We start from the raw sequence: 27,652 nt of genomic DNA, 5'->3' as shown, positions 1-27,652 counted from the left end.
TCCACTGATCTTCACATCCCTGATTCCCAGTGCTGTCCCACCCCCCACCCCCCTACCCCCACCACCTTCTCCAGATCCTCGGCCACGTTCTCACCATCTCCACCACATAGCTCAGAGTCACTGGCAAACATCATGGACCGTGGAACTTCCTGGTCTGATTCGCTCAGTTAGAGTGTCCATGGCTGAACACCCTCCTCCATACCATCAACCCGATGAAGCAAAGTCCACTTTACAGGTAAAGGTGGAGACAGGCAGAGGATAAAATCAGCAAGAACTTCATGGTAATTGAAAATAAAATGGGCAAGTGTCTCTTTAAGAAGCCCATCCCCCCTCTCGTTTCTCTCTCTCTCTCTCTCTCTCTCGAACATCTATCTGCATTACAAAGTAAGCGACTGTGGCAGCACTGAGGCACAGTGCTAGTTGACATGGGAGAGCAAAACTGGGAGCTGTAGTACTTTTCCTTCTAGTCTGTGTAGAGGGGGTGGAAAAAGAGAAGAAAAAAAAACCTTTAATTCTCCAAGACAGTGAGGATCTGAGAGCCTCTTTCTACACTGAACTGGAACATTGAGCAGCAAAAAAAAAACAAACAAAAAAAAGAGGAGGTGGTGGTGGTGGGGGGGGGGAGGAAGGAAAGTAAATTTCAGTAGATTTTGCACCCTCCCTCTCCTACCAGCACCTCCTTTCCTCTCTCTCTCTCTCTCTCTCTTAGGGGAGGAGGAGGAGGAGAGGGGGGGGAGGGAAGGCAAAGAGAGAGAAAGACTCAGAGCAGAAAACTCGACGTTTTGCCTCGCTCGCTGGGATTGTGTGTCTGTGTCTGTGTGTCTGTGTCTGTGTCTGTCTGTCTGTCTGTGCCGGAAATCTTTAAGCGGAGGCGCTGGACCTGTCTGTCCCCATTTTCTGCCTGGGAGGAGGAAGGATGGAAGATCAGAACCGTCTGCTGCAGGCTCGGGGAGCCGGCGGCGGCGGCGGTGGCGGCGGGGTGGGAATGCCCGGGCACCCGGTGCCAAGCGGCCTCCAGCCCCTCAGTGCCCACATGCACGAAAACGCCACGGATAACGGGGACGGCAGGAAGCAAGACATCGGGGATATCCTCCATCAGATCATGACCATCACTGACCAAAGTCTGGACGAAGCTCAGGCCAAGTTGGTTATTTTTTTTCTCCCCCCCCCCCCCCCCTCTCTAATTTACCTCTTTTTTTTGGACAAAATAAAACCAAATTATAAACCTGCATTGTCATTTTGAAAATCCTAATGTGCGGGAGAAAGCTCGAGCAGTTTTTAAGAAATGTGGTTGAAAGTTTGCTGTGTTTTTTTTGTGTGTGTTGTGCGTCCCTTTATTGATCATGTGAATTTATTTTCCTGAAGGAAACATGCCTTGAATTGTCACAGGATGAAACCAGCTCTCTTCAGTGTCCTGTGTGAGATTAAAGAAAAGACTGGTGAGTGAATTCAACTCCTGTAAAATGCCTCTGTTAAATAGGAAGAGAAATATGTTAGCCTGCCCCCCCCTCTCTCTCTCTCTCTCTCACACACACACACACAAAAAGGGAAACAATTTTCTGGCCCGCCATCTTGGCCTTGGCTTAGAAAGCTCTTCCCTCTCTCTTGTCTCATTCTCTGTGTTAAAGCTGAAATCTTTCTGACTTTTCCTTCTCTACCACCTCAACAACAGCCCACCCCCCTCCCCTCTCCCATTTCTCCTCCCTCTCCCTCTCTCTTTCTGCCCCTTGTCAGAATGTCACAGGAAGAAGGGAAGGGGGTAACAATGTAACTCCTGATCACTTTTCACCAAGAGAAACAGGGGGATTATTTTGTATCCTCTCCACAAGTAATACTGATCAATACAATTTCCCACATTTTCTCTCTCTCTCTCTCTCTGTAGATTTGTAATTTATTTTCTTTCCTCCCCTCCCCCCCCCCCTCTCTCTCTCTCTCTCTGTCTCCTTTCAGCCCAACACTGTAAAGGTTTTTGGATCAATTTCCTTACTCCACGCAAACATACACTGTGGATTTCAACATTTTCTCCTGGACAAAAATAACAATCTAAACGCGGTGCGTTCAAACCAAACGAGAGGGGCCACTTCAAACGTCAGGAGTGCAACCATCACCCTGTCTCCCACCCCCACCATCCACCAGAATAAAAACAGAATAACAGTTCGGTCTGAAGAAAATAAAAGGATTGGCAAACCAGCTTTTTAAATATAAAATAAAAATCGAATTGCTGGCTGCATGAACGTTTTGTTAAGGTTGCATTGCACATATTGAGTGTTCCAACGGATAGTGGGATGTGGGGAGGGAGGGAGAGGGGTGAGTGAGTGAGGGGAGGGGGGGGGTGGGGATCAAGTTTGAGCTGGGAAAGAAGAGATTTTTTGAGACCTATCAGCACTGAGTTCATGTTTCAAAAAGCTTTGAGATGGCGGTACCAAGCAAGTTGATCTGAAAGCCATACTTGCATTGAAAGAGAGAGAGGAAAAAACCTTTCAGCTGCTTTTAGGTACTAACAGGGATTTTGCTGTGTTTAGAATATTTACATTTTAGCACCTGTCTGCATGATTGACATATTTAAAATATAGATATAATATAACTGAGGATTTTCAAGTGTTGATTGGATAAGTTTATTTTGGCTCTTTAAATGCTGTTAGAGTTGGATTCTCTTCATTTGGATTGTTTTGGTGTCTGCACTGTACGGATTCTATAATGATGCCTTTATTCTAAGTGTGGCAGTGCACAGCTCTCTTTCTGAAATACATTTTGTTTTTATATATTTCTGAAATACATTTTGGGTTTTTATATATTATATCATCATAAGAGTTACATTGTGTATAACAGAGAACTTGCATTGGTATAGTATCTTTTGTACCCTCCAGAAATCCCAAAGATGCTGTACAGTCAGTGAAATACTTGGTTACTGTAATGTAGGAAATGCAGTATCTACCCAATTTGCACACAGCAAGCTCCCACAAACAACAATGAGATAATCACCAGATGCTTTTTTTTTTCAATGACATTAGTTGAGGGATAAATATTGGCCAGGTTACCAGAAAGAACACCCCTTCCCTTCCTGCAAATAGTGTCATGGAATCTTTTGCACCCATCTAGGAGACTCATCCGAAAGACGGCACCTCCAACAGTGCAGCACTCACTCGGTACTGACCCCCTGACAGTCTAGCACTCACTCGGTACTGACCCCCTGACAGTGTAGCGCTCACTGGGTACTGTCCCTCTGACGGTGCTGCGCTCCCTCCATACTGACCCCCGATGGTGCCGCGCTCCCTCCATACTGACCCTGTGATGGTGCCGCGCTCCCTCTGCACTGAGCCTCTTGACGGTTCTGCACTCCCTCTGCACTGACCCTCTGACGGTGCCGCGCTCCCTCCACACTGAGCCGCTTGACGGTTCTGCACCCCCTTTGTACTGCATTGGAGTATCAGCCCAGATAATTTTGCTCCAATCTCAGGAGTGGGACTTGAACCCACAATCTTCTGACTGAGGTGAGAGTGTTGCCCACTGGGATGTATTCATATTGAAAACAGTACTGAGGAAGTGCTATACTGTTGGAGTAGCCGCCTTTCAGATGAGGCATTTAACAGAGGCCTCGTTTACCCTCTCGTCGACATAAAAGTTCCTAAAGCAATATTCAGAGGAGAGCTGGAAAATTCTCCTTGGTGTCCTGACCAATATTTGTCTCTCAATCAACGTTGCTGAGAAAACAGATTATCTGGTAATTTATCTGTTGGCATTTGTGGGAACTTGCTGTGCACACATTGCTTGGCCACACTTCCTACATCACAACAGTGACTACACTTCAAAAAAGCAGAATAACTGGCTGTTCAACACTTTGGCACGTCTTGAGGTGAAAGGCACTGGATAAATGCAAATACATTTATCGCTCTTGGTGCCTTGTTGAATGAGATTTGTTTTGATGGCGAATTGGTTTAATTTTTGCAAAAAGGACATGTCCTTTTAAGATATTCTGAGAAATGGCCATTCCAGCTTACAAGAGATATTTGTGGTGCCTGCCCGGGGCTGGTCCCATTGAGTGGTTGAACGATAAGCACTTGGGCTCAGCCTGGTCGGAATCCTGGCCTCGGACCCGTTCCGAGTTGGCTGGACAAAGGCAGTCAGGGTGGTGGCAGAAAGTGTGGCACTTGGTCCAAAGAGGTCTTGCACAAGGATCATAGCAAGGGCCGGGAGAATGGAACCGATTGTGGGGTTCTTACTTCAGGTTGCTCTCCAATGACCACCCACATCACCGCCTCCTCAACAATCCCCTGGTCCCCTTCCCCAGCTCAACCACCATTGAATGGAATCCCCATGTCTACCGACGTGCCTTTTTAAAAATTCTTATCCTCGTACTCGTGGCCTCATCACTCCTTTATTTCTGTAACCCTGCGTGTGGATATTTGTGTGTTTGTGCCCACTTCCGTTACCATGGCATTCTCTTTACTGTGATTGTTTAGGCATCTGAAGTGTACAGATTCTATAATGATGCTTTTATATAAGTGTGGAAGCACACAGTCCTCTTGCTGCTGCAATTTATTTTTATGTTGTGGCTGTGCCTTCAGCTGCCCCGATCCTAAGCTCTGGAATTATCACTTGCGCGCTCTCTCCCATGTTTCAGAAGGCTGCTTGAAACCTTTTTGATCAAGCATTTGGTCACCTGTCCTAATATCATCTCCTGTGGCCTGGTGTCAAAATTCTGGCTGATTACGTCCCTGCACAGTGCCTTTGGGGCATTTAACTTGCAAATATAGCATCCTTTGAATGTACTTTGTTGTTGGCTCATAAGACTGGCTAGATGGTTGAGGGATAAACTATCACTGGAATGTTGCTGGTGCCCTTAGCTCTCTGCCCTAGGATGAGTTGGAGGGTGGGGGATGGGGTGGCAGGGGTGACTGAATGAGGGATAAATCTGACATTGTAAACCCTACCAGGACCCCTGAGGTAAAGACCTGCAGTTACCTGGATGAATATCCCTTAACTTTGCGTCTGTGCATTCCTCGTCACTGACATTATGAAGCCAAAGAAGTTTATGGTGTGTTGGTGCTGTGATATAGCCTCTGCTGCTAACTTTTTCCAAAGTAATCCTAAACCCAGTGGAAAGAGGGAAGGCCAGGGTGAGTCACATCTGAGGTTTGACATTTTCCCACTCGCTGATGTCCTAGATGACAATGGCTGACTTGTGCTACAGGGCAAGGAGCTAGCTGTTTGGCGACTATCTGGTGAGTTGCTAAGGTCTATACTATTCCTAAGGTTTAAAATAGGACCCAAATTGGTGGTAAAATTTAATAAAATATCAAAAAATGTCATAAATAAATGAATAATATAACTAAGTAATTATGTAAAACACATTAAGGATGGCAGGACAGGTGATGTGTCAAGGCTGCAGCATATGGGAGGTCCTGGATAACATTGAGATCCAGGGCAAACTCGTCTGCAGTAAGTACTTGCGGCTTGAGGAACTTCGGCTCAGAGTCACTGAGCCGGAGGCTGAACTGCAGATGCTGCCACACATCAGAGAGGGGGAGAGTTACCTAGATATTTTGTACCAGGAGGCAGTCACACCATTTAGGATTGGGTCTTCTGATTTGGTCAGTGGTCAGGAACAGGAAGATGTGATTGCAAGTGAGGCTGGTAAGGGTAGGAGTGTGAGCCAGAGGGTAGGAGTGTGAGCCTCTGCAATTGTCCGATAAGTTTGAGGTTTTCTCAGCTTGTTTGGATGAGCGTGGGGACTGCAGGGTGGATAAACAAACTGACCATGGCACCGTGGTACAGGAAGCCATCCAAGTTGGGGGAGCCAAAAGGAATATAGTGGTAGTAGGGGACAGTATAGTAAAGGGAATTGATACTGTTCTCTGTAGCAAAGAATGAGAGTCCAGACGGCTGTGTTGCCTGCCCGGTGCCAGGGTTTGGGACATCTGCTCAAGCGGGAGAGGAACTTGCAGTGGGAGGGGGAGGATCTGGTTGTCGTGGTCCATGTAGGCAGCAACGACATAGCAGAACTAGGAAGGAGGTTCTGCATAGAGAGTATGAGGAGCCAGGCATTAAATTAAAAGGCTGAACCTCAAAGGTTATAATCTCTGGATTATTACTTGAGCGTATGTAGATTGGCATAGGGTACATAAAATTAGAGAGATGAATACGTGGTTCAAAGACTGGCATGGGAGAAGTGGGTTCCAGTTTGTGGGGCACTGGCACCAGTACTGGGAAAAGTGGGGGCTGTACCATTGGGACAGTCTACACCTGAACCGGGCTGGGACCAGTGTTCTTGCGAACCGCATGACTAGGGAAGTAGCGAGAGTTTTAAGCAAAATAGTGGGGCAAGGGATCAAATGTGGAAAGATGCGGTATATCAACGGGCAGAGATGATTATTTGAACAGAAACAATGTGCAGGGGTATGGGGAAAAGGCAGGGCACTGGCACTAGGTCATAATGCTCATTTGGAGAGCCAGTGCAGACACGATGGGCCGAATGGGCTCCCTCTGTGCCATTGAAATTCTGAGATTCTAAGAATGCACCAAGAATCAAGACCAGATGTCACGAAGATAACAAAAAGAAAAAACTAAATGTTCTGTATCTCACGTAGCATTCTTAACAAGTTGATAATGCACATTGAAGTAAATTAAATATGATAGCCATTACGGAGACATGGCTGCAGGATAACAGGGATTGGGTCCTGAATATTGAGAGGTGAATGCCCTTCAAGAAGAATAGGAAGCTAGGTCAAAGTGGAGGGGTAGCAGTGTTAATCAAGGATGGCATTTGTGCAATAGTTAGAGATGGCCTTGGTTCAAGAGATCAGGATGTAGAATCGGTTTGGGTGGAGATGAGGAATAGTAGGGGAATGAAGTCATTAGTTGGAGTGGTCTACTGGCCCTCTGCCAGTAACCACAATGTAGGACAAAGTATACAAGAAGAAATATTGGGTGTTTGTGATAAAGGGACGGCAATAATCATGGGTGACTTTAATCTACATATAAACTGGGAAAATCAGATTGGCAGTAGTAGCCTGGGTGAGGAGTTCATAGAATGTTTTCGAGAGAGTGTCTTAGAGCAGCATGTCTGGAAGCAACCAAAGAGTAGATTATATTAGATTTGATATTGTGTGATGTGACAGGATTAATTAATGACCTCCGGGTAAAAGCACCCCTAGGTAGCTTTGACCACGACATGATTGAATTTTACATCCAATATGGAAGGGGGAAGAGTGGGTCTAAGACTAGTATTTTAAACATAAATAAGGGCAGCTATGTGGGCATGAAAGCTGAGCTAGCTGAAGTGAACTGGGATATTAGGCTAGGGGGTAGATCAATAGAGTAACAGTGGCAGACATTTAAGGAGATTTTTCAGAATACACAGAATAAGTATGTTCCTACTATAAAGAAAATTTCTGAAGGGAGGATCCACCACCAGTGGTTAACTGAAGAAGTTAGGGAAAGCTCATAACTGTGCAAAGATGAGTGGCAGGTCAGATGATCGGAATATAAAGAATAGCAGAGAATGGCAAAAAGGTTAACCGGGTGAAAGAAATTAGAGTATGAGAGGAAGCTAGCTAGAAATGTAAAAATGGATAACACGAGTTTCTTCAGGTATTTAACAGGAAAAGAGTAGTTAAAGTGAGTGTCCTCTAGAGAGTGAGAATGAGGAGTTAATAGTAGATAGTAAGGAAATGCCAGATGAAGTGGACAAATATTTTGTTTCTGTCTTCACTATAGAGGATACAAAAACCATTCCAGTAATAGCTGTAAATCAGGAGGTGGAAGGGAGAGGGGAACTTGGTGAAATGACAATCACTCAGGAAGCGGTGCTGAGCCCGGATGGACTTCATCCTAGGGTCTTAAAAGAAGTGGCTAATGAGGTAGTAGATGTTTTGGTGTTAATTTTCCAAAATTTCCTAGATTCCTGAAACGTTCCATCGGGATGGAAAGTAGCAAATATAACCTCTTTATTCAAGAAGGGAGGGAGGCAGAAAACGGGAAACTATAGGCCAGTTAGCAGGCCATCTGTCCTGGGAAGGTGTTAGTTAGAATCAATCATTAAAGAGGTTATAGCTGGACAGTTAGAGAAACACAAGGTAATCAGCATGGTTTTGTGAAAGGGAAATAATGTTTACCAATTTATTGGAGTTATTTGAAGGAGTTAAATGCGCTGTAGATAAAAGGGAGCCTGTAGAAGTACTGTACTTGGATCCCCAGAAAGTATTTGATACGGTGCCACATCAAAGGTTATTGCAGAAAATTGTGTGTGAGTCCAGAACTCGAGGGCACTCTTTTAAATTAGGGGCGGCCCTTATAGGACAGAGATGAGAATTTTTTCCCCTGGGGGTTGTGCGACTTTGGAACTCTGTGCCTCAGATGGTGGTGGAGGCAGGGTCACTGAATATTTTTAAGGCAGGGGTAGATAGATTCTTTTGTTCACCAAGGGAATGAAAGGTTATTGGGGTTAGGTGGGAATGTAGCACTCGAAATGCAAGCAGATCACGATGATCTTATTGAATGGCAGAGCAGGCTTGAGGGGCTGAATGGCCTACTTCTCTTCCTATTTTGTATGTTCATATGTGCTATTGATGTAATATATGCTCCATTAGTTTAATCATGACAGTGTGTGCATGCGTGCGTGCATGTGTGTGTCTTGTCACATTTGGGCGTGCCATAGTGCTATGGCAGCCAGGAATCTGTCGCTGCGATTGGTGGTTTAGACTTGGGCCACACTCAGTGAGCTTAGTGCTGTCTTACTGTCTCGCGAAGCAGTTGCTGTCAGCTATTGACATGATGTGATTGATCTTGAGAAAAGTTAATGCCAGAACAGGACCCACTCAATTGATCTGCAGTGCCCTCCATCAGAAATATGTGTGGCACAGCAGTAGGCATTTGTGATTGGTGGCAAGGCGCCATGTTTGGAGGCAGTGCTGACTGGCATTGGTCTGGATCGGCTATTTTCTGACTCTCAATTGGGATCACTGGTAGTGTCTGAAACCTGTGTAAAAGTTCAATTCCTTCTGGCTGAACTTTGAGGAGCCAAAAAAATGGTATGAGACCATTTCAATTCTGTGTGAATTCAGTCCGTGTCAGGGGCACACCCACCCTACTACCCCAAGGGTAAGGGAGCTGAGTCAACTGGTACATACATTTTAGCACTGTTCTGCTTTTATTCTTAAGCTATCCCCTGTATTTCCTTGTGTGTATAATGTCACTACTGGCATTAATTACTCTGAGTGTACACTGTACACTGGATGTGCAGTTGTTGAGTGTGTGTGTGTGTGTGTATGTGTGCTGAAATTCGACTTTGAGGTGGTGGTGCATTCAGTCAGCCCTTTATTTAAATCTTCAGCTTGTGCTTTGAAATGGTAAGAATCGACAGTCTCCTTAGGTTGAATATAATTGTCAAAAACAACACAGTGACGCAGTGTTAAGATTGGGATTGAGTTTGAGCCTGGCTCACTTGCTGTGTATATAAGTGAGGGTTGTTGCCCACGTGGATGATTCATGATTTATAATGTATTCTAATCGATCCCTCCATACCCACCAGCCTGGCATCAGGTGGCTGAAGCCTGGTGAAGATGGTGCTCACGTGACCTACTGCTGTACCAGTTACAGCGACACATGGTAATCTCGGCAGCTTTTGCCTTTTGCCTATGGTGCCGAGAGTCTGGGCTCAGTGGGTAGCACTCCTACCTCTTGAGTCTCGAGAATGTGGGCTCGTGTCCCGCTCTAGAGAGATTCGAACGCACAATATAGGCCACATCTCCAAGTACAGCATTGAAGCAGTTGCTGCACTGTTGGAGGTGCGGCTTTTCTGATGCCCTGTGTGTCCTCACGGATGGGCATGAGAGGTGCTATAGCACTGTTTGGAAGAAGAGCAGGGAAGATCCCAACCTCCCTCCTCCTCCACACAGTATCCTGGTCAATATTTAACCCTGAATTGATATCACCAACATTATCTAGTCATTACCACATTGCTGTTTGTGGGAGCTTGCTGTGCGCAAATTGGCTACCCTTATTTCCTACATTACAACAGCGACTACACTGCATGTTTCATTGCAAGGTGCTTTGGGACATCCTGCTGATACTTAAGTAATATATCATGTATCTTATATGCTGGCTCACTGAGGATGAAGTGTTGCGGCTGATAGATCCTCGAGGGTTTGGCTTCTCCACTGTACTGCGTTAACTACCCCTCCATAATAAGGACGCGGATGAATTGTTAGCTCAAATAGAAAGAAATGGCTCAAATCTTGCAATCAGCAGTAAGAAGGAGCACTGCTGGTGACCTGAGCACCCCATTGGTAGGGTGGGGAGGGGAGGAGTGTGAAACCAACCAGGACTCCCACTCAGAATCACTGCTGGGTGACCTCGGATGAAAACTGATGGTCTGATTGTTGAAGGGGGGGATTAGGAAGGCAGGCGACCGGTAAGAATGGATGGATTGTGATAGCCTTCCAAGGTGGGAGGACTTTCCAACATTTGTTTCTTGGTCCCTGGTTGAGTGAGTTAATGCGGACAGTGGCGGAATCGTACCTCAGTAAGAGTTTCCGTCGTTTTGGGGGAGGGGAGAGATGTATTGGAGAATGAAGTAGCCCTTTATGGTAATCTCCAACCATCTTCTCGTTGAGTGCCTTGAAGAGTATGTGATGTGCTGGCACCCAGTGCCTCAAGGTATAGTATGTACTGGCACCCGGTGCCTTGCATTAGAAGCAGTGCAGTGAAGGTTCATTTGACTGATTCCTGGAATGAAGGGATTTTCTTATGAGGAAAGGCTTTTGCCTATGGTGCCAAGAGTCTGGGCTCAGTGAGTGGCACTCCTGCCTCTTGAGTCTCAAGAATGTGGACTCATGTCCCACTCTAGAGAGATTCAAACGCACAATATAGGCCACATCTCCCAGTGCAGTACTGAAGGAGCTGCTGCACTGTTGGAGGTGCGGCTTTTCTGATGAGGCCCTGTTAGAAGATTGTGAGGTTATCGTATTGAAACGTATAAGATCCTGAGGGGAGTTGATGGGGTGGATGCTGGGAGGATGTTTCCCCTTGTGGGAGAGGCTAAACTAGGGGACGCAGTTTAAAAATAAAGGGTCTCCTATCTATACGGCGATGGGGGTAAATTTTTTTCTCCAAGGGTCATTCGCCTGTGGAATTCTCTCGCCAGAGGCAATGCCCAAGCCGGGTCATTGAATATTTTTAAGCCTGAGTACATAGATTCTTGACTGATGAGGGAGTCTAAGGTTATAGGGGGTAGTCAGGAAAGCAGAGGCCACAATCAGATCAGCCATGATCTTATCAAATGGTGAGGAGAGCTTGGAGGGTGGGGGCCGATGGCCTACTCCTGCTCCTAAGTCATATGTTTGTATGAATGCTTGTATGTCTTGTTTTCAAGGTGGGTATAAAATTTCTGGAGGACTCCTTAACTCCCGTGACTGTCAACTCCTTGGATTTTGAAACTTGAGCTGAGTGCTTCTGAAGCCAAGGGAGGCCCGCCTGTGATGATCAGTTGACCCCTCAGCGTATCCGTGGTAACCCCATGCTAACTTGGCAGCGGGGAGGCCTTCAGCAAAAGGGAGAAATTATATGCAGTTGGATCCTGGTAAACACGGGCTCTGCCAAGAAATCCTGCTCCTCTATTTGGGATTGTGCCTGCAGCTTTAGTTCTATAAACGACCGAGAGTAAAAATAGCCACTTTGTAAACCTGTCTCCTGCAGTGGTTTAAATGTTTGCTCAACAGCAAATGGCGGCTTTTTGCTCTGCCCTGTATGGTCCTCTCGCTGGCCCGGTTCTGTTTTCAGGGTGTGTGGGTAGTGGGAGGAGGCAATTCTCCATTGAGGGAATTTGGCCTGAACTCGAGTAACATGGAACCTCTGGTGATATCCTTGTGAATCTAAACTTCAGAAACAGGCAGCTGGTTCCTGTTGGGGTTTATGTTCTGCATGAACCTCCTCTGACTCCTCTTCACCTCACCTCTCAACATATCCCTCTATTCCTTTCTCCCTCATGTGTATGTCACTTCCCCTTAAATGCATCTATGCTGTTCACCTCAACTACTTCATGTGGTTGTGAATATCCATTCTCTGGGTAAAGAAATCTCCTGCATTCGCAAGTGGATTTATTGGCGACTGTCTTATATTTATGGCCTCTACTTCTGATCCCTCACAAGCAGAAACATTGTTTCTATGTGTACCGTCTCAAACCCTTTCATAATTTTAAAGCCCTCTCTTCGGTCACCCCCTCACTCATCTCTTTACTAACAGAAAGAGCCTCGGCCTGCTCAGTGTAGGTGATTTTACCTCTTTCTTAGATTCGGAGACTGAGAATTGCATTTGACACAATCTCGCATTAATTCCACATCTTAATGAGAATCTAAGCAAAAAAAAAAATGACTTGATTTAACCTTTAAGATCCTGAGGGGCCTTGACAGGGTGGATGTGGAGAGGACGTTTCCTCTTGCAGGAGAATCTAGAACTTGGGGTCACTGTTTCAAAATAAGGGGCCACCCATTTAGGATAGAGATGAGGAAAAAAGTTTTCTCTGAGAGTTGAGAGACTTTGGAATTCTCTTCCTCAAAAGGTGGTTGAGGCAAAGTCTTTGAATATCTTTGAGGCAGAGGTAGATAGATTCTTCATTTAAAAAAAAGATACAGTTGCCCCTCAGGTGGTCAATCTGAGATGATTGTAGGTCGCTTAGGAGTGATCTTTAACCGAGATCTTCCTGCTTGGTTCACCGAGACTCCACTGATACATACCACCTGTCTTTCTTGAGTAATCCTGTGTGGGACTTTTTCAGGGATTTATATGGAGAATACAATTTGTGAAAGAGCTCACGCATAATCCTCTTCTGAATTGGCTAGTTGGGTGCATGATCAGCTGTTGGTTGGTTAGCATGTTCCCAAGTTGTCTTCGATTTTAAGGACTACCCATTTATATAAGGACTTCTTCCTGTCCCACTGTGATTAACTGCCCAGTTTCAATCATCCTCCACTAATTTCAGTCAGTTTGCTGTGAGTTTTTAATTCAGTTTTTTAAAAAAAATTATTCTTTCGTGGGACATTGGTGCCACTGACGAAATCAGCATTTGTTGCCCAGCACAAATTGTCCTTGACTGAGTAGCTTGCTAGGCCATTTCAGAGAGCAGTTAAGAGTGAGCCATATTGCAATGGGCCTGGAGTTGCATGTAGGACCCAACCAGCTTCCACTTGACAAACACTGCTCTGAACCATAGCTAGTCCGTTAACCCTTTCCTTATCTTAATCTTTCCTGATAGTCATAAATATCATTCTTATGAATCTTTTACTGCTTCTGCCAATGCCTCTATATCCTTTTTATAATATTGAGACCAAAACATGTAGGACGGGCTAGGTAAGGACAGCAGATTTCCTTCCCTAAAGGACGTTAATGAACCAGATGGGTTTTTACGGCAATCGATAATAGTTTTGCCATCACTGAGGCTAGCTTTCAATTCCAGATTTTATTAATTGAATTTAAATTCTGGTGGGATTTGAATCCCAGAGCATTAGTCTGGGCCTCTAGATTACTAGTCTAGTAACGTTACCACTACGCTGCTGTCTCCCCAAACTTTTCTATTCAATTCTGCAGTATCACTGCAATTAACAAGTATTGATGTAATTAGCAGGTATCGCACCCATCCAGCTTCCACTTGACAAACACTGCTCTGAACCACAGCTAGTCCGTTAACCCTTTCCTTATCTTAATCTTTCCTGATAGTCATAAATATCATTCTTATGAATCTTTTACTGCTTCTGCCAATGCCTCTATATCCTTTTTATAATATTGAGACCAAAACGGTATACAGTCCTTCAAGTATGGTCAAACCAAAGTTCAGTGCAACTTTAAAATAACCCCTCTGTTTTTCAGTTCAATTCCGCCAGAGTGTAGGCACCACACTTGGTCTTCATAAGCCCAGGATGGGTGGTGAGGTGGGAGTTACTTAGGGTTGCAGCTCCAGATTGCTATCTGGTGATCCCTGCTGGAAGCCCATGACTGGAGAAGGTGATAGGTACTGAGATCAAACCGTGGAAAGACCCTACAGGGAAATTCATCACGTTACTTGATTGAAACATATAAGATCCTGAGGAGCCTTGACAGGGTGGATGTGGAGAGGATGTTCCCCTTGTGGGAGAATCAAGAACTCAGGATCATTGTTTCAAAATAAGGGGCCACCCATTTAGGGCAGAGATGAGGAAAACATTTTTTTGAGGGTTGTGAGACTTTGGAATTCCCTTCCTCAAAAGGTGGTTGAAGCAGAGTCCTTGAATAGCTTTAAGGCAGAGGCAGATAGGTTCTTCTTAAGCAAGGGGGCAAAAGGTTAGGTAGGCAGGAATATGAGGTTAAAATCAGCGCAGCAATGACCTTATTGAATGGCGGGGCAGGCTCGAGGGGCCGAGTGGCCTACACCCGCTCGTCATTCATATGCTCATATGTTTGTATGCCACATATTGAGAGGGTGCTGGCAGTTTCCCAGCATCTGGACTGAGGAAGTGTAGGGAGCGTCTGTGTAGAGAGAGGGTGAGAAACCCCTGTCTCCAACATGACTCCAACGTTAATGACCTACTCCTGTTCCTATGTACCCCTGTATTATCAAGCGATCTTTGGACAGAGCATTTCAAGTGGGGTTTACTCAGCACGTGACTCCCATAACTCCCTCCCCACCTCGCTTCCCACATAAGATAGAAACAGCATTCAGCTCCTCGGACCTGGTCTGCATCTTAGTTAAATCATGGCTGATCTGTATTGTAACTCCATTTATCTGTCTTAGCTCCATATGATACCCTTACTGAACAAAAATTTGTCTACATTGGCCTTCAAGGGACCAATTGACACCCAGCATCCACAGCCTTGTTTGGGTGGGAGGGAGGGGTGGTGTGGGGAGTCCCTGATTCATACAACCCATTAGTGTGGAAAAAGTGCTCTTGATTTCACACCTGAGTGGTTTAGCTCCAATTTTAAGATTTTGTCCCTCGCCTTTGATTTCTCCACTGGAGGAAAAAGCTTCTCAGTATCTGCGCTTTATTTTAAACACCTTGTTGAGATTGCTCCATCAATCTCCTAAGCTCAGGGAAATACAGCCCAAGTTTGTGCAGCCTGCCCTCATTATTTAACCCTCTAAGCCCTGGTGTTATTCTGGTTAATTTATGCTGCACCCCCTTCAAAACCAATAGATCCTTACCGCGGTGCGGTGCCAGAACAGAATGCTGTACAAATGGCATATTAATTGGGCATTTAATTGTATTCAGGTGGTGGGCATGAACTAGGGATTTATTTGTGCTTCTGTATATAGGAGTAAACTGAAACTGTGGGTGTTGGATTGAAGGTTTTTGATATGTAATATTTTTCAGTGTAAATGGAAACTTGTAAGTGTTCAAGGACTTGGCTGCAGTTCTATCCTACTGGCTATCTGAGTTGTAACATGCTGTTTTCCAGATGGGGTCTGACCAAGATTTTATACAACTGAGGCTTAATTTGTTCCCCTTTGTACTCCAGGCTCTTTGAGATAAAGTCCAATATTCCATTAGCCCTTTTGATTGCTTTTTGTACTTGTCACTGGCTTTAAATGTTTAAATGATTCAGAGGGGGGAAAGAAAGTACTTCACCGGTGAGTGTTTAGAGTGTGGAGCTTGCTACCGTACGGACTGGTTGAGGTGCCAGCGTAGATCCATTTAAAGGGGAGGGAGATCAGGAACAGAAGGATTTGTTGAAGGTTGGGAAGAGCCTCGTGTAGAGCATAAACACTGGCATGGACCAGTCAGGCCAACTGGCCTGTTTCTGTGCTATAAATACCATTCATACTTGGATTCCCAAATCTACTGGTCATAAAGGGACAGCGATCATAATGAAGATGACCACCAATATGCAGAGGGTCATCCTTGTAAATATTCTCTGCATCCTCCTCCGCCCGCCCCCCTCTTCAAATCAACCCTTTTGCAGGTGCCCGTGCCTAACTAACCTCCACCAGAATACATTCTCCCATGTGACCACCAACCAATTAAAGTATGCATTGGCTTCTGAAAGGGGTGAATGCATTGTTTGTTTTTTATTTCAGAATTCAGTTGAAATGAAAATAGTTAGACTGAGTGACTGTTCCATTCTGCACTGAAGTGGTGGCGTGGTGGGAGAGGATAACAGATTTCAAAGAAAAGGAAGGTGTTTGCACTCACTCCAGGTCAACGGAGGTGAAATAATGACCAGGGCCACAGAATGATAACTGAGTCGAACCCAAAAACAAAATACTGCAGAAGCTGGGAAACCTCATCAAGTTGGGCAGCATCTGTGCAGAGAGAAGAACTTTTTCATCGATGACCCTTGGTCAGATGAAAGATCACGACAGATGTTGCCAGACCTGCTGAGTACTTTCAGCATTTTCTGTTTGATATTGACTCAACTCCGAGTCTCATTTAAGGGGGCCAACCCTGAATGCATCACTAAAAGTTGCGCCACAGGTTAGCAAAGCCTTAAAAAAAAAAGCACATCAGCGCTTGGTTTTGTTTCTAGATGTATAGAATTGAAAAGTAGGGAAATACTATTAGAGTGCACTTGGAATACTGCATGCAGTTCTGGTCGCCATATTATGAAAAGGATATAGAGGCACTGGAGAGGTTGCAGAGAATATTTACAAGGATGATACCAGAACTCTGGGTTTACTTGTCAGGAAAGGATCAACGCTCTGTATCTCTTCTCTCTAGAAAAAAGAAGGCTGAGGGGTGACCTAATGGAAGCCTTTCAAAAGATTAAAGGTTTTAATAGAGTGAATGGAGAAGGGATTCTTTTTTTTAATTCATTCATTCATTCGTGGGATGTGGGCTTCGCTGACTGGGCCAGCATTTATTGCCCATCCCTAGTTGCCCCTTGAGAACGTGGTGGTGAGCTGCTTTCTTGAACCGCTGCAGTCCATATGATGTAGGTGCACCCACAGTGCTGTTAGGAAGGGAGTTCAAGGATTTTGACCCAGTGACAGTGAAGGAATGGTGATATATTTCCAAATCAGGATGGTGAGTGATTTGGAGGGGAACTTCCAGGTGATGGTGTACCCATCTATCTGCTGCCCTTGTCCTTCTAGATCGTAGAGGTCGTGGGTTTGGAAGGTGCTGTCTAAGGAGCTTTGGTGAATTTCTTCGATGGTACACACTGCTGCTACTGTGCATTGGTGGTGGAGGGAATGAATGTTTGTGGATGTGGTGCGAATCAAGTGGGCTGCTTTGTCCTGGATGGTGTCAAGCTTCTTGTGTTGTGGGAGCTGCACTCATCCAGGCAAGTGGGGAGTATTCCATCACACTCCTGACTTGTGCCTTGTAGATGACGGACAGGCTTTGTGGAGTCAGGAGGTGAGTTACTCGTCGCAGGATTCGTAGCCTCTGACCTGCTCTTGTAGCCACAGTATTTATATGGCTAGTCTAGTTCAATTTCTGGTCACTGGTAACCCTCAGGATGTTGATAGTGGGGGATTCAGTAATGCCATTGAGTGACAAGGGGTGATAGTTAGATTCTCTCTTGTTGGAGATGGTCATTGCCTGGCCCTTGTGTGGCATGAATGTTACTTGCCACTTGTCAGCCCAAACCCGGATATTGTCCAGGTTTTGCTGCATTTGGACATGGACTGTTTCAGTATCTGAGGTGTCATGAATGGTGCTGAACATTGTGCAATCATCAGCAAACATCCCCACTTCTGACCTTATGATATAAGGTTTGGCCGAGGACATTACCCTGAGGAACCCCTGCGGTGATGTCCTCGAGCTGAGATGGCTGACCTCCAATAACCACAACCATCTTCCTTTGTGCTAGGTATGACTCCAAACAGTGGAGAGTTTTCCCCCCGATTCTCCTTGACTCATTTTGCTAGGGCTCCTTGACGCTACACTCAGTCAAATGCAGCCTTGATGTTGAGGGCAGTCACTGTCACCTCATCTCTGGATTTCGGCTCTTTTGTCCGTGTTTGAACCAAGGCTGAAATGAAGCCAGGAGCTGAGTGGCCCTGACAAAACTCAAACTGGGCATCAGTGAGCAGGTTATTGCTAAGCAAGTGCTGCTTGATAGCATTGTTGATAACCCCTTCAATCACTTTACTGATGATGGAGAGTAGACTGATGGGGTGGTAATTAGCCGGGTTGGATTTGTCCTGCTTTTTGTATACAGGACACACCTGGGCAGTTTTCCACATAGCCGGGTAGTTGTCAGCATGGCAGCTGTACTAGAACAGCTTGGCTAGGGTCGTGGCAAGCTCTGGAACACAGGCCTTCAGCACCAATGCTGGAATTCTGCTGCTGCTGGTGGCCTCACGGATGCCCCAGTCTTGAGTTGCTAGATCTGTTTGAAATCTATCCCATTTAGCACGGTGGTAGTGCCACACAACACGATGGAGGGTATCCTCAATGTGAAGGCGGGACTTCGTCTCCACAACGACTGTGTGGTGGTCATTCTGACCCATGGACAGATGCATCTGTGGCAGGCAGGGTTGTTGATGGTGAAGCCACGTATGTTTTTCCCTCTTGTTGGTTCTCTCACCACCTGCCGCAGACCCAGTCTAGCAGCTATGTCATTTACAACTCGGCCAGCTCGGTCAGTAGTGGTGCTGCCGAGCCACTCGTGGTGATGGACATTGACGTTCTCCCACCCAGAGTACATTCTATGCCCTTACCACCCTTGGTGCTCCCTCCAAGTGCTGTTCAAAACAGAGGAGTACTGATTCATCAGCTAAAGGAGGGTGGTAACCATCATTAGACTTTTAATTCCAGATTCTTATTGAATTAAAATTCCACCATCTGTTGTGGCTGGATTCGAATCCGGATCCCCAGAGCTTTACCCTGGGCCTCTGGGTTACCAGTCCAGCGACAATGCCACTACGTCATCATCTCCCGCTAAGTGGTTTCTCTTTGCTTTTTCCAATTTGTTTCCATCTTTGTGCCATGGTATGTGATGGGTGTGTTAGAGGTGCGAGGAGCTGAGCAGTGGGCAAAATTTCAGGAACAACCTGTTCTTTAACCTGTGACCCGATTCCATGGGTGTTGCTCATTGCTGTAACTTCGTGGTTAAGAGGGAAACCAACACAACACTTGTCGCAAGTTTTTTATTTCACAACCAACATCACTTAAAGCAGATGCTTTACAGCAGCTGGGACTGTGGAGGGCGATGGGAAGCACTGTGATCCACTGGGATTGTGGAGGGCAATGGGAAGCACTCTGATCCACTGGGACTGTGGAGGGCAATGGGAAGCACTCTGATCCACTGGGATTGTGGAGGGCAATGGGAAGCACTCTGATCCACTGGGATTGTGGAGGGCGATGGGAAGCACTCTGATCCACTGGGACTGTGGAGGGCAATGGGAAGCACTCTGATCCACTGGGACTGTGGAGGGCGATGGGACGCACTCTGATCCACTGGGATTGTGGAGGGTGATGGAAAGCACTCTGATCCACTGGGACTGTGGAGGGCAATGGGAAGCACTCTGATCCACTGGGACTGTGGAGGGCGATGGGAAGCACTCTGATCCACTGGGATTGTGGAGGGTGATGGAAAGCACTCTGATCCACAAGGATTGTGGAGGGCAATGGGAAGCATTCTGATCCACTGGTACTGTGGAGGGCAATGGGAAGCACTCTGATCCACTGGGATTGTGGAGGGCGATGGGAAGCACTCTGATCCACTAGGACTGTGGAAGGCAATGGGAAGCACTCTGATCCACTAGGACTGTGGAAGGCAATGGGAAGCACTCTGATCCACTGGGACTGTGGAGGGTGATGGGAAGCACTCTGATCCACTGGGACTGTGGTGTATGGTGGGAAAAGCTGTGATCCATTGGGATTGTAGTGGACGACAGGATTGTCTATGATCCATTAGGATTGTGGGGGGTGCTGCATTGTGCCCTATTTTTAGAATATTTGGTGAGAAGCATTGTTGAGAAGTGAGTGGGATAGAGCTCTCAGAGCAAACACAACTTGTTTCTTTTAATAAATGGCTCTCAGTTTAAAATGTAGAGATTTTCAATACATTTGATCCTTTATTTGTTCTGTGAATGGTTTGATAGCACATTTTATAACCCTCATTAAAATGACCGATCTCATCGTTGGATTTTATTGGCCTCTTTTTAACCCACTGTGTTCTGTTGTAACAAAGGAACATGGTTACTCTTTCATGGATGTTGCTGGCCTTAGTCTCCAATGTAAGCTACACCCCCCAGAATATCCTTACTTACAGAGCTCATGTGGGAAGCCTCGAAGGTTTTAACGGCAGACTGCACATCCATTGTCAATTTGACTGTGATAATGGTGATACGGGCACTAAAGGTCAAAAGTGACCATCTCCTATTCTCAGCTATTACGATGAGCATCATTGTCCCTGGTTTGGAGGTGGGTGGGGGACTCGGCCAGGCAGTTGTCCATCTTGATCCTGTACAGGCACCAGCACAATGGGCTGAATAGCCACCTCTTGTGCTGTAAGCATCAAGTGACGTTTGTGGAAGAGCTCCAGACTTCCTCCACCCTTTGTGTGTAGAGGTGTTTTCTTAACTTCCCTTCTGAAAGCCCTGGCTCTAATGTCGAGACCATGTGCCCTAGTCCTAGACTGTGGCTCCTGTTAGAATGTTTATGCATAGCTTGGGCCAGTTGATAGCACTTGAGTTGAGTTTGAAGATGACACCTTCACTCGCCATTCTAGCATGTGACCTGGGCTGGCCATCTCCTTGCAGAGGTTACACAAATTAGGGTTCTGTTCCCTGGAGTTTAGAAAATTTGATCAAAGTTTTCAAGATATTAAAGAGGAACACGTTGGAGAGAAACTATTTCCACTCAATGGAGAGTCTAAGACTAGATGGTCATAGCCTAAAAACTGGAGGCAGATGTTTAAGGAGTAAAGTTAGGAAACACTTCTAGACATGAAGGGTGGTGAAAGTTTGGAATGATCTTTTGTAAACGGTAATTGAATTTGGGCTAATTTTTAATTTTAAACCTGTGATTGATTTCTGTTAGCTAAAGCTATTAAGGGATATGGGGCAGAGGTGGATGAAATGGAGCTAGGTCACAGATAAGCTATAATCTCAATGAATGGTGGAACGGGTTCTCGAGGCTAAATGGACTCCTTTTTACGATACTCCCAGTGAGTGCTGGACGTTTTGCTCTTTGGATGAAACGTTCAGGTGCATGTTGAAGATCTCCCTGCTCTGATTGAAGAGGAGCAGGGGCATTATCCTGGAGCCATTGCCAATACTTATCTCTTGACCAGCACCACAAGAAAGTGGCTAACTGGGCATTTGTCTCATTTGCTGTTCGAGTACATGTTGGCTGCTTTGTTGACCAGTGTAAAAACAGTGGCTACACTTAAGAAAGCTGCCCGATGGGTCTGTTGCAAAGTGCATTGTGACGTCCTAAGGACACCATGGGTGTTTCTTTGCTTCCGTGAGGGCACAATTGGTTTTGGCTGTGATGGTCTTGGGTGGCAGATGACTTGCTTATAGTCCCTGTAATTGTGCCTGTGTCATTCTCCATCTCCATACTCCATTTGGTGATGATAGGAACAGGAGTAGGCCATTCAGCCCCTCAAGCCATTCAACCAGATCATGACTAATCTGTACCTCAACTCTACCCTTTTTTTTTTGCTTCATATCCCTTAATACTGTTACCCATCAAAAACTTATTGAACTTGGGCTTGAAAGCTCCAGTTGACCTTGGCATTCATAGTCTTTACGGGAAAGAATTCCAGATTTCCACTATCCTTTGTGTGAAGAAATGCTTCCTGATATCACTCTTGAACAGCCTAGCTCTAATTTTATGTTTCTGTCTCCCTTGTTCTGGAATCCCCCCTGTCTCCAATAATCGACTCTATCAAACTCCTTTTTCTCATTTTCAGATTCATTTCTTCTTATTTCAGAAGCCAGATTCCTCAGTTTCTCAGGTGCTTTTCTTTCCCTGTTTGACCTGGATTTTGAAATCGTGCTCATCTGTTTTTGCTGATTTTACATTTTTGTTCTCAAACCTATGAATTGATGAGTTTTGTGAGCCTCATTGGGTTTGCTGCTGAGAGTCTCTCCTAGCTGCGGAGCGAGGTGGTGCCTGGTGTGAGTCGCACAGTGCCCTGTCTCAACAAAACGTGTGTTTATGTTGTGCCTTAGATGTAGTGAAACATCCCAAGCCTTTTCACAGGACCAAGAGCAGATAAAATCGGATACCAAGCCACAATAAGGAGATATCATGTGACAGATGACCAAAAGTTTGGTCATAGAGGTTGGCTTTAAGGAGCGTCATAAAGGTGCAGAGAGAGGCAGAAGAGGTTTAGGGAGGGAATTCCTGTGCTTGGTGCCTAGACAGCCAAAGGAATGACTGTCCACGGTGGGATGATGAAAATCAGGAATGCGCAAGAGGCCAGGAGTGAAGGGGTGTAGAGATCGTGCGGGCATTGTTCCCGTTAGAATTTTGTTGGTTGCGTGTGGCTGGTTTTTCTTTCAGTGCGTGGTACCTTAAAATTTTGTACACGGACAGTATTTGACATGAAACAAGGGCTCTGCAGTACCTGCCAGTCTGCTGCGCACACCCACTCCACCACCCCACACACCCACAATCAATCCCAGCTTTGAAAGAGAGTTACAAATATCCGGAGGGTAAGAGAAGAGAGGGCATCCCTGCCCCAGAATGTTAAGAGCCCGGAGGAAGAGAGGGCAGCCCTTTGCCAGAGGGTGGAGCTGCTGGAGACTCAGAATGTAAAGCTACAAAATGAAATTGTGGCACTCTCAGATTCGGGTAACTTATTTATTTGTCTGTCACTCACATCTCCTCCCGTGGCTAGAGCTGTATCGAATGGGAAACGTGATGTGTAAATTTGTGTTGGCCCAATGGCCTCCCAGAATGACACTAACGATTTTCCATCATTGCAGCATGGTGGTGTGGCTCGAGGAGGTCAGAAAGATGAGGCAGGGTGAGGTTATGTAAGGATTTGAAAACAAAGAGAAGTATTTTATTATTGAGGCAGTGCTGGACCCGGAGCCAAGGTAGGTCAGGAGGCCCAGTGTGTTGTGCAAATGTGACTTAGGACTTTGTAGCCCTTATCCCAGCACGCACCAAGTTTTGGAGTTTTACAGATTGTTGACGTCTTCCCCCAGCAAATTACAAGTCCTGAAAGTGTGAATCCTTTGAAATAATTGCTGTGCTGAGCCTTTGTCAGGCCCCATCTGGAGCACTGTGTTCAGATCTGGGCACCAGAGGCCAGGTTTTCAACAGCAGACGGGTTCTGGACCCGGTGTGGGTGGGCGGGTGAGCTTTGAAAATTGCATTCTCAGCAGTCATGTTGGAATTCTGGGACAGTTTCAAATTTTAAAGGTGTGGATAGAGGGAGCAAATATCATGCCAGATGCCTGTTAAAGGACCCTTAAGCTCCTTAGGGAGCTTGTGAAGATGCTGATGTGGAGCAGAATGGTCAAGTTAAAAGGCTTTTTTGGACAAACCCGACTAGTCTCGAGCACGTCAGCGCAACAGTTGTGTGGTTTGCCATGGGGCCCACATAGCTTTATTTGCAGAGGTCTTTTAATCTGTGGGGCCAAGTAGCACAAGCACGAACGTTGATCTTACTTTGTTGTGCAAGACCACTGTCTGCCCTCTTCCTCTTCGCAGGGGCTTCCTGGTCAAATTGACACAACAAGGGCAGCCCCCAACATGGCTGCCGCCTGCCTTTGCCACTGGCAGCATGCAGGCAGCTCCTCCCTCCTTGAGGCACTCAGTGTCTCCAATTGGGCGCCAAGCTTGTCTTCAATTAGGCTGTTTACATTTAAAATTGCATGACATTTACATTTTAAAAAAAAAATCACATTCTGATAGCGACACAATTCGGGTATTGAGTTTCTGACCCTGCATTGAAAATCCGGCCCCACATCTTGGGATGGACCCACTGGCCTTGGAGAGGATGCAGGTCAGAATGATACTGGGGCTTAGAGGGTTAAATTATGAAAGCTGGTTTCTTTAACCTGGCTTGTGTTCCCTTGAGTCTAGCAGCATGACAGGTGATTTGACTCAGCTATTTGAAATGTTCAAAGAGTTTGATAAGGGAAATACAGCAAAACTATTTCCTTTGGGGGTGGGGGGCGAATCAAGAGAAAAACAAAGACTTGCATTTTCTGTAGAGATTTTTGTGACCACCGGACATCTCAAAGCACCTTACGGTCAATGGAGTTTGAAGTGTATGTCGGCTGTAGTGTAGGAAAGGAGGCAGCTAATTTACACACGAGAAGCTCCCGCAGACAGCAATCCGATAATGACCAGATAATCTTTTTTTTTAATATTGATTGAGGGATAAATAGGTATAACTGCCTATAAATAGGTATATCCAGCAGGTGTAACTGCCCTGCCCTTTGAAGTAGTGCCGCAGGACCTTTTACATCCACCTGAGCAAGCAGATGGGGCCTTGCTTTGACGTCTCATCTGAAAGTGACAGTGCAGCACTCCCTCAATACTGAAAATACTCAATACCTGGGCTGTTGGCTATGACTTCTGCGTCCATGTCCTGGAGTGGGAGCTGAACCGGGAGCCTTGTGACTTGAGAGTTTTTAAAAATTAATTGGATATGGGCATTGCTGGTGAGGCCAGCAGTTACTGCTCATCCTCAGTTGCCCTCAGAGGACACTGCTGTGGGTCAGGAGTCACATGTAGGCCAGGCCAGGTAAGGACGGCAGATTTCCTTACATTAGTGAACCAGATTATGACAATGGTTTTGTGGTCATCATCAGACTTTCAATTGCAGATTTTTATTGAATTCAAATTTCACTATCTGCCGTGGTGGGATTCGAACCTGGATCCCCAGAGCATTACCCTGGGTCTCTGGAATACTAGTCAAGTGATAATACCACTATGCCACAGCCTCGCTGAGTCTGCCAACTGAGGCACAGTGGACACAGAAGAAGGGGGCTTTAAACTTAAAATCAGAGCGAGGCCATGTAGGAGGGAAACAACCAAGTAACGAAAATATGGAGTTCTCTCTCCAGTGGATCCTGGGGACAGTAAGAGCTTTCGAGACTGGGATTGATAAATTTTTATTTGGCAAGAGCAAGAGGGTATGGAACAAAGGTGGGTAACTGGAGTTGAGATATAGTCCCGCAGTGATCAAGTTGAATGGCGGAGCAGACTCGAGAAGCTGACTGGCTGCCTCCTGTCCCTAGTTGTAGCATAAGGGGTTAATTCTAACTGTGATATGCTATAGGACACTGTATACATCATCATAGGAAGTGATACAATGTCTCATGATCTTGCTGTCTCTTGCACAACCTCATGGTTCAGATGTACTTTGCTGTTAGAGAATGTTGAATGGTAGATTCAAGGGGCTGAGTGGCCTCCTCCTCTTCCTCGTTGGAGTATTAAGAGGTTAATTTGGGTGCAAGGCTTCTCAGCTTTTCCATTTTTTTTTTTGCTCGTTCGTTACCCTGGAGCTGGTGCCGGTAGTGGGTGGATTGGCATTGCATGTCCAGGCCTGTTAGCCAATTGTATCCTACTTCAGAGGGGTCAACGATCTAACCCATGAGCCGGTGAGCTGACTAGCTCCAAGATTGTGACCGTACGTTGTCTTCGCTGCATTTACTTTCCGACTAAACTGTTCTGGACCTCTCTCCTCCACTCTCCCTCGCGCGGCCGCACTGCTGCCGGCCCAGTCAAACTGGTGCCTTTGTTTCGAGGCATTTTAAACTCGGTGAATTTCTAATCAAGATCATGGGGGAAGGGCGTGAATGTATTGGGTGGGAGGTAGGCAATATGGCTGCCCTGAAGTGGGTGGGGTGTGGTGCGGGGGTGGTGGGGTGGCTATTGGTGGAGGAGAATAATATCGGAGAACCATAGGGGAGTGACAAATGGGGCCAGATGAAAATGGCTGCCTTGCCGGATCTGATTAATTGACACCAGCTCAGCAAGGGGCCGCTCGGCTCATGCTGGTCCTGTGAAACCATTAGCAACTCTATGATTGGAGTACTAAAATAAAATATTATGGCCGTACATTTTTAACATCGATTTGAACTTAGCCTCGAGTTTGAATGCCTGTCTGGCACTTTTGTTAACTAGAGGCATTGAGAAAATGGATTACCTGGTCATTAGCACATTCCTCTTTGGTGACTCTTGTTGCACACAGCTTGGCTGCCACATCTCCCACATTACAACAGTGACTATTCTTCAAAAATACCCCATTGACTGTGAAGCACTTTGAGATGACTTTGCATTCACAACTTCTCAAGCACTGAAGCAGACTGCCTCCATATGCAGAAAGACCTGGACAATATTTAAGATTGGGCTGATGAGTGACAAGTAACATCTGTGCCACATGAGTGCAAGACAATGACCATCTCCAGCAAGAGAGAATCTGACCATCTCTCCTTGACATTCAATGGCATTACCATCGCTGAATCCAGCATTTATTGCCCATCCTTAATTGCCCTTCAGAAGGTGGCGGTGAGCTGGCTTCTTGAACCGCTGCAGACCATCCAGTGTGGATACACCCACAGTGCTGTTTGGAAGGGAGTTCCAGGATTTTGACCCGGTGACAGTGAAGGAACGGTGATATATTTCCAGGTCAGGATGATGTGTGGCTTGGAGGGGAACTTCCAGGTGGTGGTGGTCCCATGTATCTGTTGCCCTTGTTCTTTGAGGTGGTAGAGGCCAGAAGTTTGCAAGGGGCTGTCGAAGGAGCCTTGGTGAGTGCATCTTGTAGATGACATGCGCTGCTGCCACTCTGCGTCGGTGTTGGAGGTGCTGGATGGGGTGCCAATCAAGCGGGCTGCTTTGTTCAGGACAGTGTCAACACTTCTTGAGTGTTGCTGGAGCTGTACTCATCCAGGTAAGTGGGGAGTATTCCATCACACTCCTGACTTGTAGATGGTGGACAGGCTTTAGGGAATCAGGAGGTGAATTTTTTTTTTAAAGAGGTGAGTTTTGAAGCATTGGTGGTGTGAGGATTGAGCTGATGAAGAGATTCTGCTGTGAAATAAATTGCCCAACTTTATGCTCTCACCCCAAGACTATTTTTCAAAGTCTGTCCATTTTCCCTTTGGCCTGAAACTTGACTCGGCCATATATTCCATGAGATACCTGGCACTGAAGGACTAACAATCCCCTTGCATTGTGTAATGTGCAACAACACTGCCGCGGAAGGAAGTGAGCATCAATCAAAGCCAACAGTTTATATAATCAGCTAAGCTAGTAGAGGTTCATTCACAAATAGTTATCCTTGGAAATGTCTAGTATAAGGGTGAAGTTGAATTATATGGGAGGTGTTGAATAGGGTCTTGTGGGATAGACTTTGCATCCTCCTGATGCTTGATGTAAGGAACATCCCAAAAAGAAACATGCGATCCTGTTCCTCAGTGAAAAGGCAGATTTTATTTTTTTTTTTTTTTTGTTGTTGTGCCAGTTATGAGTGCAAGTCCCCAGAGACAGATTCATTCCCGAACTCCATAACAAGACAGGACTGAACTGCTAATGCTCAGGACGTACTGGTGTTTCCAATTCCCAATTCCTTTAGCAGAATGAGCCTAGACTTATCCGAGCTGACACTTGAGTGCAGTACTGAGGGAATGCTACACTGTCTTTCAAGTAAGATGTTAAACTGGCTTCACGACTGTCCCCTTGGGTGGGCATAGCAGACCCCGTGGCACCATTTCGAAGGAGAGCAGGGGTGTCCTGATTGCCTAGAACCCATATCT

At 45.9% G+C, this 27,652-nt stretch overlaps 1 protein-coding gene across 8 annotated transcripts in view; it reads left to right on the top strand.

The window, feature by feature from the left end:
- Window positions 1–399: 399 nt before the first annotated feature.
- The window catches only part of LOC144695695 (pre-B-cell leukemia transcription factor 2-like), an 84,653-nt gene continuing 57,400 nt past the window's right edge, over window positions 400–27,652 (top strand). For 3 of the 8 annotated variants that reach the window (XM_078566650.1, XM_078566648.1, XM_078566646.1), the window contains exons 1-2: window positions 754–1,143; window positions 1,366–1,439. In XM_078566650.1, coding sequence (XP_078422776.1) covers window positions 917–1,143; window positions 1,366–1,439 — 301 coding nt within the window. In that variant the 5' untranslated portion in view covers window positions 754–916. Of the gene's footprint in view, window positions 1,144–1,365; window positions 1,440–27,652 lie in introns of all 8 variants that reach the window. The other 5 variants (XM_078566645.1, XM_078566647.1, XM_078566651.1 and 2 more) reach the window with 5 other exon arrangements.

This window comes from Cetorhinus maximus, chromosome 21 (assembly GCF_964194155.1).
Source record: "Cetorhinus maximus chromosome 21, sCetMax3.hap1.1, whole genome shotgun sequence".
Lineage (NCBI taxonomy): Eukaryota > Metazoa > Chordata > Chondrichthyes > Lamniformes > Cetorhinidae > Cetorhinus > Cetorhinus maximus.
Note: the sequence above shows the minus strand (reverse complement) of the source record. Positions and strands in the feature narration are given on the sequence as shown.